Source organism: Xenopus tropicalis, chromosome 10 (assembly GCF_000004195.4).
Source record: "Xenopus tropicalis strain Nigerian chromosome 10, UCB_Xtro_10.0, whole genome shotgun sequence".
Classification (NCBI taxonomy): Eukaryota; Metazoa; Chordata; class Amphibia; order Anura; family Pipidae; genus Xenopus; species Xenopus tropicalis.
In genome coordinates this window covers 7273147-7285167 of record NC_030686.2, presented here as the reverse complement: position 1 = coordinate 7285167, position 12021 = coordinate 7273147, and the positions used below count along the sequence as shown (strand labels likewise).

General features: G+C 45.0%; 2 protein-coding genes across 5 annotated transcripts in view; both read right to left on the bottom strand.

The window, feature by feature from the left end:
- Positions 1-1050: 1050 nt before the first annotated feature.
- klhl11 (kelch like family member 11) lies at positions 1051-5644 on the bottom strand. Its single transcript, XM_002939032.5, has 2 exons — positions 5153-5644; positions 1051-2816 (listed from the first exon to the last, which is right to left on the bottom strand). The coding sequence occupies exons 1-2, from the start codon at positions 5581-5583 to the stop codon at positions 1244-1246; spliced, it is 2004 nt and encodes a 667-aa protein (XP_002939078.1). The 5' UTR covers positions 5584-5644; the 3' UTR covers positions 1051-1243.
- A 4686-nt stretch (positions 5645-10330) lies between these two features.
- Positions 10331-12021, bottom strand: part of acly (ATP citrate lyase) — a 44633-nt gene continuing 42942 nt past the window's right edge. For all 4 annotated transcript variants that reach the window (XM_012971671.3, XM_012971673.3, XM_012971672.3 and 1 more), the window contains 2 exon segments: positions 10804-10880; positions 10331-10724 (listed from right to left, as the gene is read on the bottom strand). In XM_012971671.3, the coding sequence (XP_012827125.1) occupies positions 10630-10724; positions 10804-10880 (172 nt within the window). In that variant the 3' untranslated portion in view covers positions 10331-10629.

The following is a 12021-nucleotide window of genomic DNA, read 5'->3' as shown; positions in this document are numbered from 1 at the left end:
CTAATTGCTCAGGTCGCAGGCTGTTCCAGCTTTTCTGGCTACCAGCACAGCAGCTCTCCCTATTTAGCAATATAAAACTGCAATTATAGTTTAAATAAATGGCACAAATGCTCAAAGCTGCCTTTAGATCTGCCTTAATATTATTTAGAAAGACAGGCTCAGCTGCCACACAGGTTCTGTTGGGCAATAGGGTTATGGGTAAACAATGGAATCAAATACCCCACTTGTATTCCTGATTGGTCCCTGGCTACCTACAGAGGCATGAATGGGCATATTCTTTAATAGGAAGCAATAACAGGAGAGAAAGGACAGCAGCGCTCATTGAGAGACCACAGGCCTTAAGGCTAAATGTGCACAAAAAGAAGCTTTTTAGAACAGTAATCTCTGTGTATGTATAGGCTACACATCTCTTATTCCAACATACGCTAGCGATACCGGCACTTTACAGGGGTATTTCACCTTTAAGATAACGTTTAGTATGTTATAGAATGTACTATTCCTTTGCAACGTTTCAACTGGTCTTCATTATTTATTTTTTTATATATTTTTTTTAATTATTTGTTTTATTTTTATTTAGAAACTCTCCTATTCGTATTCCAGTCTTTCATTCAAACCACTGCCTGGTTGCTAAGGTAAACAAGACCCTAGCAACCAGATAACTGCTGAAATTTCAAACCGGAGAGCTGCTGCACTAAAAGCTAAATAACAAGAAAACTACAAAAAAATGAAGACCAATAGCAATTGTCTCAGAATAGCAGTGTCTACATCATACTAAGAGTTAATTTCAAAGTGAACAACCCCCTTACGGGGGAATCATGTGAATTACTAGGGAAACTGCAGAAAGTGTTAAAGTGTATATAAGAGAGACTATGTGCCCCTTTTCTGCCCCACCCCCCAAAAATGTCTCAAACTCTATGATCTGTGCCCTTTTACAGCAGTGATGCTTTCCGGGGCGACAGAAAGATTCAAATGCCACTGTTGCAGAAACTTCTCAGGAAGGAACAGTTTTCTTTAGGCCACGCCCAAAACATACTTCTACGGACTGAAACAGATATTTACATATATACACGCATTTGCTTACTGGAGTGTCTGACACTTAAGACCTCACCGCCCTATAAAACATTTCATGCTTTGCTGTAATTCCCATTATATAACAATATGTAAGGAAAAAATAAAAGAGAAAATGTGCAAATTTGGGCCAAAAAAGTGGCAAATAGTGAGAAAATAAGGCTTGAAGTTGTATTTAGCATTCAATCTGCGAGCGCGTTAGGCGCACAGTCTGGCGGTGCATTTCCTGCATCTGCCGCATTCTATCCTTCTGCCACATCAGGTTAGGGGGCATGGGGTACTTCTGGGTACCGTGTAAGTGGCGGAAAGGAATTCTGACGGGGCAGGCCGTGGCCCGACAGCGAGGCTGAGGCATAGGGGGCAGCAGCATCCAACGCCTGCGCTCTGCGCAGTATCGATACGCTTCTTTGCGGTACTGCTTGTCTATGTCGTCGCTGTTCTTCCAGCCGCCTATGATAAAGACGTCGTCTTTGAAACAGCAAATTGCGGCGCCCTCGATGCTGAGCACCTCGGGGGGCAGGCTCTCCAGGATTTCACCGGGACTCAGCCTGTTGATCTTGCTCTGCGCCTCTTCCACCGACGTCGAGTAGGTTTTAGGGCAGCAAGAGGCGGTGTCGTAAAAGTTGGTGTAAGCCACGGACATTTGGAATGCACAGTAGTTATCGAGGAGGGGCAGGGAATCCGTGTCCTGCCAGGTATTGCTCTCTATGTCGTATCTGCACGTAATAGTTCGGAGTCCATCTTCGTTGCCGGTGTCCACGGGGGTGCGAGCTGTGAGGTAGACGTAGCGATCTTCCACGCTAACAGCTTTAACGTCACGCAAGATTTTGGGGGCAGACTCTAGTATCTGCCACTTGTCTTGCTCCGGGTCATAAACCGTCACGTCCTTAAAACCCGGGATGAAGTTTTCGTGGCCGCCTATACTATACAGGTTCCCTTTAACCGACACAAGTCCGAAGGAATGCTTCCTGGTAATTAGATTGCTGACTTGCTCCCACAGATTTCTGTTTGGGTTGTATCTTTCCATCGTCTTGGCAAATCCAGGTTCCATAGAGCCAGCCACGTACACGTATGAATCGGTGGCGGTCACGGCGTGACCATCGAGGTGGTTGTGAATGTGTGGCAAGTTTACCCATCTGTCCTCGTTAATGAAGTATCCGACGCATTCACTTAAGTAGTCGCCGCCTTCAGTGACCCCTCCGATCACCATAATAACATCCATATTCTGACCAAAACGTGGGTAGGCCGACATGTGGTTTGCGGTTGGCTGAAACTGACCCGGTTGCAGGTTTTCGGACCGTAGGGCGTGTCCTTCCACTGCCTCGGCCACTAATTTCAGGCAAGCTTCGTTTCCTGCCACAAGTCTCTCGGGTTTCACGTGCCACGTGAGATAAGTGGGCTTCATCTGAGACAGCCGAAGCAGCCGGAACAGTTCCTCGAAATATCTCTCTCTTTCCTCGCTGTTCCTCTGAACCCATTTCAAGACTGCTTCGAAAAGGATCTCCTCGGAATCCACCGTGATCTCCGGGTCGGAAAGCCAGTCTCTTACCAGGTGAAAGGGGAGCGTGTAAAACTCGTCGTCCTGAATCACCATGAAGAAGTTCCGGCGGATCATCTCTGCGGATTTTAAAGCCAGTTGGGTCAGCGAGTACATGTGAGCCAGGCTGTGGATAGCCACGCAGTTTGATAGGCTCAGGTTCTTCTTTAGGAACTCCCCGCAGAACTCCTTCAGCCGCAGCAACAAAAACCTAAAATAACAAAAGATTCAATTGCTTTATTGAAGTCATTAGAACCCAACTATTCATTTAATATCAGTCTGGTCAATAACGGACTTTTGTTTTCCTGCACAGAGATGAATAGTTAGTATTCGCATGGTACAACTGGGGTGTTTGCTACAGAAACCCTACTATAGTTTATATAAATACCCCGCTGTGTAGCCCCGGGGGCAGCCATTCCTGCACTGCTACAGCTGGGGTGTTTGCTACAGAAACCCTACTATAGTTTATATAAATACCCCGCTGTGTAGCCCCGGGGGCAGCCATTCCTGCACTGGTACAGCTGGGGTGTTTGCTACAGAAACCCTACTATAGTTTATATAAATACCCCGCTGTGTAGCCCCGGGGGCAGCCATTCCTAGCCATTACTAAACAGTGGGCACCAATACCCATTTACTTTGAATTTTAAACCTTTTATCCCTCTCCCACAGTACTACAAAAATTATAGTATTTATTAAAATTGGAGACAATTAGCACTCAGTCAGAGCACTGTCTCTCAGGGGGGCCCTGGCCCACTAGGGTGCTGGGGGGGGGGGGGGTCCTGCTAAGCGGGGGCTGGCTCTTAAAGTGGACCTGTCACCCAGACATAAAAAGCTGTATAATAAAAGTCCTTTTCAAGTTAAACATCAAACCCAAATTCATTTGTATATTAACACATCCAAACCCATTATAAGGGCATTTAAAAATCCTATATATTGCCTGCCCCGCCTCCACCCTTTGGCATAGAGTCGAGGCAGAAAGTACTTAAACTTTCAATTCAGCTTTCACTTTCCCCCTCCTTCATGGATGGGCCTGGGCATCTGCCCCCCATTCTGGCACATACACAAGATTTTGGGGTGATACAAAGCCTGCCTCACTAACAGTGCCCACAAAATGGCGGCGGCCTATTTGCGGTGATTGTGTCATTCCAGGACTGCAGGAAAAAAGATTTATATATATATATTTCTATAGTGTAAGTGAAGTGTATTTCGATTAACAAACACAGTAGAAAAGAATTTTGAAGGGGTGCTTCATCTTCAAGTTAACTTTTAGGGGCTGATTTACTAATCCACGAATCCGAATGGGAAAAATTCAGATTGGAAAACGAACATTTTGCGACTTTTTCGTAGCCGTTACGACTTGCGCAAATTGTCGTGACTTTTACATAGCCATTACAAGTTTTGTGTATTGTCGCTACTTTTACATAGCCATTATGACTTTTGTGAATTGTGGTGACTTTTACATAGCCAGTACGACTTGCGCGAATTGTCGTGACTTTTACATAGCCAGTACGACTTGCGCGAATTGTCGTGACTTTTTCATAACCATTATGACTTTCGTGAATTGTCGCGACTTTTACATAGCCAGTATGACTTTCGGGAATTGTCGCGACTTTTACATAGCCAGTACGACTTTCGTGAATTGTTGCCACTTTTTCACAGCCAGTACGACTTGCGCGAATTGTCGTGACTTTTTCATAGCCATTATGACTTTCATGAATTGTGGCGACTTTTACATAGCCAGTACGACTTGCGCGAATTGTCGTGACTTTTTCATAGCCATTATGACTTTCATGAATTGTGGCGACTTTTACATAGCCAGTACGACTTGCGCGAATTGTCGTGACTTTTTCATAGCCATTATGACTTTTGTGAATTGTGGCGACTTTTACATAGCCAGTACGACTTTCGTGAATTGTCGCCACTTTTACATAGCCATTATGACTTTCGTGTATTGTGGCGACTTTTACATAGCCATTATGACTTTCGTGAATTGTTGTGACTTTCATATGGAGCACTCGAAAAAGTCGCAAAATACCGATCATTACGAAAAAAACGCATTCGGACGCTTTTCGGACGTTGGTGGATTAGTAAATGTGCCCCTTAGTATGTTACAGACTGTCCTATTCCCTGCAACTGGTCTTTATTATGTATTTCTGAATGATTTGCCTTCCTCTTCTGCCTCTTCCCAGCTTTCCAATGGGGGTCACTGACCCCGGCAGCCAAAACCTATCGCTCTGTGAGGCTCCAGTTTTATTGTTACTTTTTATCCCTTATCTTTCTATTGGGTCCCTCTCCTATTTATATCCCAGTGTCTGTGCCTGGTTGCTAAGGTAAATAAGATCCTAGCAACCGCATAGCTGCTGAAATGCCTAAGTGGGGAACTGCTGAACAGAAAGTGAAATAACTGATAAACCATAAGAATGGAAACTAATTGAGAATTGTTTTAGAATCTCAATATCTACTTCATACTAAATAGGTGAACTGTCCCTTTAAGGTGGGCCAATGTACCCCGCAATAGAGTGTGAGAATGTGAGGGGGGCCGCTCACCTGTCGGACAGATCCAGCACATCATGCACATTGCCGGTACAGACGCGGATCTGCCCGGTGTACATATACTGTATCACCGCCTCCACCGTCTCCAGGTCCGGCCCGGGCTCCGAGCTCCACTTCATGTCAACCCGCCCGGAGCGGGACTCCTCGAACTGCCCGGACAACAAGGGGGCAAAGTAATCGGTGGCGGCGGCCAGGACGGAGCGATGAGCGGGAAACTCCCGGCCCCCCTGGCCGAACACCAGAGTCATGTCACAGAACTGGCCCTGCTTCCTCTGCTCGTTCTGCCGCCATGCCAGGTCCGTACAGTGAGTCCCGGACATGAACATTTCCGCTTCCCAGTCCTCAGGGGCCCCATCCTGCGGCTCCGGTTCCGGCAGCGGCTGCTGAGGGGATGGGATAAGCGCAATCGCTGTTGCTTCCGCCATAATCAACCGCAGCAGAACCCGGAACTACAGCCATGCGTAATGCGTAACACGTCACACGCACGTACGCTACTACGCCCGTGATAGGGCAAAGGCGCACCCGTGATGTCATAGTCACCTGACTGGGTGATGGGTGGGGCTAAGCCTCAATTGGGGAAAAGTTGTGGAACGTCTCCGGAGTTGTGTCGGTCAGTATGTGTATTGTATTCCCGTTACCGTTCCAGCCTATACTAGAGATGGACTTCCTGCTACTGCTGGGCCTACTTCCGTTTGTTTTTGTGCACAAAGCGTCAGTTTGGGACAATAGGCACCACAGGCAGTTATTCGCTGCAGCGATAGAAGCATAGCGCTCTGTGAGGGGGATGACCCAGTCACCTGTGTAAGTACACCAGTGTATACAGTAATACTAAAGCTTCATACCAGCCAGTGAACTCGGATTATATAGTCAGTACCTGCCCCTGGTTTACAGGGGAACTCCGGCTTCTGAACCAAAGAGCCCCACACAACCCAGAAACCCCTAATATCCCTAATATCCCTATCACTGTAATCAGTAGGAATAAATACCATTTTTATATGCTGAAATCCAGCTGCAAAACTGTTCTTCTCTTTCTGCATCATTTGTAATCCTGGCAGGGGAGGAGGGACTGAAACACTGATGTTACACATTGTAACTAGTGATGAGCGAATCTGTACCGTTTCGCTTCGCCGAAAAATTCGCAAATCTTTAAAAAGATTCGCGAAACGGCGAAAATGTTGTGCGACAAAAATAATTTGTCGCCCGCGGCTATTATTTTGTCGCGCGGCTATTGTTTAGTCGCCTGCAGCTATTATTTCGTCGCACGGTTATTGTTTCATCGCCCGCAGCTATTATCTCATCGCGCGGTTATTGTTTCGTCACCCGCGGCTATTACTTTGTCGCGGCTATTGTTTCGTCGCCCACGGCTATTATTTCGTTGCGCGGCTATTCTTTTGACGCCCGCGACAATTCTTTTTTGACGCCGGCGACAATTTTTGGACGTGCGGTGAATTTTTTCATCCGTTTCGCGAAATAATCCGCCAATGGCGAAACGCGGAAATTCGCCGCAAATCCATGCCTGGCGAAACATTTCACCCATCACTAATTGTAACAACTTCCCCACAGCTTACAGACAGCATGCAGGAACTACATAACCCACAATGCATTGCACTGGGATGTTCCTTTCCTTATTGACATCACGTGTGCAGCAGGGAATTGTGGGATTGGGAGGAGGCAGGCCAAGGACAGGCGCTACTGTTACAGTTTATTTGAGTCACAAAGTAGCCAGCCAGATCAGCAGGGGAACAGGGGGTGTGGCTTAGGGAACAGGGGGCGGGGCTTGGGGGCAGGGGCGGGGCTTAGGGAACTGTTCCAAACCAGATTATTACATTAAACATCATGAAAAGGCTGCATATTGTTTAATTGATGTATATTGCAAAGTTGCTTGGAACTGAAGTTGGGTTTGGGTGGAGTTCCCCTTTAAGGGGTCAGAGAATAATTTCACAGTCCTGAGTCCTAATGAGACCTCGCCTTGAGTTTGGGGGGGGGCAGTATTGGGCCCCAGTCCCTAGGAAGGATATTAATGAGCAGAAAAGGGGGCAGAGACTGTAATTAAACTGGTAAAAGGAGGGAAACAATGACACAATAAGGAAAGACTAACAACTTGTATTAATGGGGGAAACCTGTGCGCAGGTCCTATAAGATCTTTCCAGGGACACCCAGGGCCGTATTTATATATAGGTACGTAGGGGGCGGCCCTTAGGCGCTGATATAATAAATGTACACACGCTGCACACCCCACAAGGAACAAACATGGAGGAGCTTCAGTTTCCCTGTTTAGCTCATAAAATAACAAAATCATAATGATATAGTGATACAGTGTGTTTTGCACAACCCCTATTCATTGCACTCATGTTGCACCTCCCTTTTATTTTCGTAAGCAACTTTGTATCAGTTTGTGAAAATGGTTTCTCGGTGACAACATGGCTGCAGAAACTTACCGTTTCATTTAAAGGGGACACGTATCTTCAATTTTCACAACGCACTAAACCATGTAAAATAGGGCTAGCTTTTATTTTAACAACTTTCGGGTTAAATAAGTCAGAGTGAAAACTGTGTGTACAAGTGTCCGGTTTAGAAGGGTGCCCCCGGCCCCTTCTGTTCAGTAACAGAGCCACACCCACCGAGGGAGGGCCGAGCGCGGACAGGTGGGCGGCGCTCTTTGTGATGTTTTACCTGTATACTGTTCCCTAACAGCTGCATTATTTCTTGCAACTCCCTGCACCTTATCATAAACTGTTCCATAACAAGAGCTGCAGCTTTGTTTTACCTGTATTCTGTTCCCTAACAGCTGCATTATTTCTTGCAACTCCCTGCACCTTATAGCAAACTGTTCCATAACAAGAGCTGCAGCTTTGTTTTACCTGTATTCTGTTCCCTAACAGCTGCATTATTTCTTGCAACTCCCTGTACCTTATCATAAACTGTTCCCTAACAGCTGCATTATTTCTTGCAACTCCCTGTACCTTATCATAAACTGTCCCCTAACAGCTGCATTATTCTTGCAACTCCCTGCACCTTATAGCAAACTGTTCCATAACAAGAGCTGCAGCTTTGTTTTACCTGTATACTGTTCCCTAACAGCTGCATTATTTCTTGCAACTCCCTGCACCTTATCATAAACCAGGGGGCTCAAACTCAATTTACCTGGGGGCCGCAGGAGGCAAAGTCAGGATGAGGCTGGGCCGCATAAGGGATTTCACAAAAAATTGGCTTTCAAGGGATAATGCAAGGCACGGCGGGAAGACGTTCTGTGTGCACAATTAGCTCCTTAGTTAGCAGCTAATTGTGCACACAGAACGTCTTCCCATAATAACTGTTGTGATGGCATAACGTCATTTCCGCAATCAGCAGCTCCCGCCCGCCGTGCCTTGCATTATCCCTTGAATCGCAATAAAAATCGTGATCCATTCATTGCTTTTGCGAAGGCGTTGGTGCGGGCCACAAAATATTGTACCGAGGGCCGCAAATGGCCCGCGGGCCGCGAGTTTGAGACCCCTGTCATAAACTGTTCCATAACAAGAGCTGCAGCTTTGTTTTACCTGTATACTGTTCCCTAACAGCTGCATTATTTCTTGCAACTCCCTGTACCTTATCATAAACTGTTCCCTAACAGCTGCATTATTCTTGCAACTCCCTGCACCTTATAGCAAACTGTTCCATAACAAGAGCTGCAGCTTTGTTTTACCTGTATTCTGTTCCCTAACAGCTGCATTATTTCTTGCAACTCCCTGCACCTTATCATAAACTGTTCCATAACAAGAGCTGCAGCTTTGTTTTACCTGTATTCTGTTCCCTAACAGCTGCATTATTCTTGCAACTCCCTGTACCTTATCATAAACTGTTCCAGAACAGCATTTTTTTTCTTGCAACTTCCTGCACCTTAAACTGTTCCAAAACAACAGCTGCAACTTTGTTTTACCTGTATACTGTTCCAGAACAGCTGCATTTTGTATATCAATGTGCAGGAACGGTATCATGATCCAGTGCAGAGAAAACAAAGCTACAGCTGTTATTCTAGAACTGGACAACAGTAATGTGCACTCTTTGTATATCTCTTACCATTTAATAACAGATTATAATTGCGCAGTGTCTGCAACACTCACAAATATGACCCCCAGCCTGAACTCTCTTTCTGTATTAAAGGGGTTGTTCCCCTTTCAGTTAACTTTAAGTATGATATAGAGAGTAATGGTCCGAGAAAATTTGCAATTGGTCTTCATTTGTAGTTTTTTTTTAGTTCATTTTCAGTTCAGCAGCTCTGCAGTTTGGAGTTTCAGCAGCTATTTGGTTGCTAGGGTCCAACTTACCTTAGCAACCAGGAGGTGGTTTGCATGAGAGACTGATATATGAATAGGAGAGGGGCTGATTAGTGAACAAAGTTACAAAAAGTACCAATAACAATAAAACTGGAGCCTCACAGAGCAATAGCTTTTGGCTGCCGGGGTCAGTGACCCCCATTTGAAAGCTGGAAAGAGTTAGAAGTAAAAGGCAAACAGATCAAAAACGATAATAAATAATGAAGACCAATTGAAAAGTTGCTTAGAATAGGAAATTCTATAACCTTTATATTAAGTCCAGAGACACATTGAAATCACTATTTAAAGCTGCCACTGTATAATAAGGGTCCAGTCCCCATAGCAGGACGGCCTTTTGCACGGTCTCTTCTATAAGCAAAAAAGCCACCAAGTAAAGGTCCCCATACACAGATTGATAGTAGCTGCCGATATCGGTCCCTTAGACTGATTCAGCAGATAATCGGCCCGTGTAGGGGCAGAAACGAGGGGCCTGGACGACAGATATCTGGCCTGAAATTGGGCAGGTTAGAAAATTCAGTCGGATCAGGGACCGCATTGGCTCGTTGATGCGGTCCCCGAACCGACTGCCCCATTGCCGCCCATACAATTCGATCATTTGGCCCCAGGGCCAAACAATCAAATTATTATTTTTTTCTACCTAAACGCTTCCCGTTATTGTCCACCCATAGGTGGGGATATCGGGTGAAGATCCGCTCGCTTGGCTATTTCGCCAAGCGAGTAAATCTCAACGTGTATGGGGACCTTAACTCTCCCTTAGTTCATAACTTCACCTACCACTTTCCCTACCTGCCTGTGGTTTATTCCATTTCCCCCCCCCCCCCGAGCGCCGATAACACACAGTCGTCAGACACGGGAATGAATGCTGTTCCCATTTAATAAATACAGCTCTCAACACAAGTTAATGTCACAGTTTTCTCTACACATATCAAAATAAAATAAAATTAAACACAGAACCAGGACTGGGAGCAGGACATAAGGAAAAACAAAAAATTTATATATATCAGAATGTTAAGACAATGAAACAGCGGCTATGACTGTACTTAGTTTGCACTGATTGGATGCAGGGGCTATAGTGCTAAAAGCCTGCGCCGATGGGGTGTTAATCATGTGATCACAGCACAAACGCGCCTTCTCTCCGGAGTGTCTTTCAAGTCTTTACATAGTCATGTGCTCAGGCAGAACGTAGGAAATATCGTCCCATGGATGCCGGTACAATCCCTGCTTCAGCCTTTTCTGGTCCAAGTAATGCCCTGAAACAGGAATAGGAAGAATGAGACCAACGGTTTCCAGTCATTCAATAAGCCCCACTGAGTCAGAGAAAGGACTTACCGATAAAACCCATGCTTCTTCCCAAAACAAAGATGCCGTTCAGTGCTCCAATATCTACGTATTCATCCGCTTCCTCCCTGAAATAAACCAGAACATCTCCTGTCAGCTTTCCTGCAATGAATGCTACAACCCACAGGCAGTCACTTAGCATGAGTACGGCTTATACAGGTACTGGACCTGTTATCCAGAATGCTCGGGAACTGGGGGTTTCCGGATAAGTGGTCTTTCCATAATTTAGATCTCCATAACTTAAGTCTACTAAAAAATAATTTAACCATGAAATAAACCCAATAGGGCTGTTCTGCCCCCAATAAGGGGTAATTATATCTTAGTTGGGATCAAGTACAGGTACTGTTTTATTATTACAGAGAAAAGGGAATCATTTAACCATGAAATAAACCCAATAGGGCTGTTCTGCCCCAATAAGGGGTAATTATATCTTAGTTGGGATCAAGTACAGGTACTGTTTTATTATTACAGAGAAAAGGGAATCATTTAACCATGAAAAAACCCAATAGGGCTGTTCTGCCCCAATAAGGGGTAATTATATCTTAGTTGGGATCAAGTACAGGTACTGTTTTATTATTACAGAGAAAAGGGAATCATTTAACCATGAAATAAACCCAATAGGGCTGTTCTGCCCCAATAAGGGGTAATTATATATTAGTTGGGATCAAGTACAGGTACTGTTTTATTATTACAGAGAAAAGGGGAAATCACTGTTAAAAATGTGAATTATTTGATTAAAACCTTGTGTCTCAACCCTTTCTCCTTGTAGATTGTAAGCTCTTTTGGGCAGGGCTCTCTTCACCTCTTGTATCGGTTATTGATTGCTTTATATGTTACTCTGTATGTCCAATGTATGTAACCCACTTATTGTACAGCGCTGCGGAATATGTTGGCGCTTTATAAATAAATGGTAATGTAATTAAAATGGAGTCTAAGTGAGATGGTTTTCCCTTAATTCAGAGCTTTCTGGATAATGGGGTTTTCTGGATAATGGATCCTGTACCACATTGTGTTCACTTGCCTTGAGGCGAATATACATGCCAACGTTTACTAGGGCAGTTGGGCCATAGAGTCACATCTAGTACTTCTTGGGTGGGGGGAAATGGAATGGACCATCCTGGATTGGATATTGGCAACTGTTCAAGTAAATGGAGTCACAGCTTTTCCTTTTGAGCTCAGGTTCAGCCAGAACAAATAAGGCAATGCTAC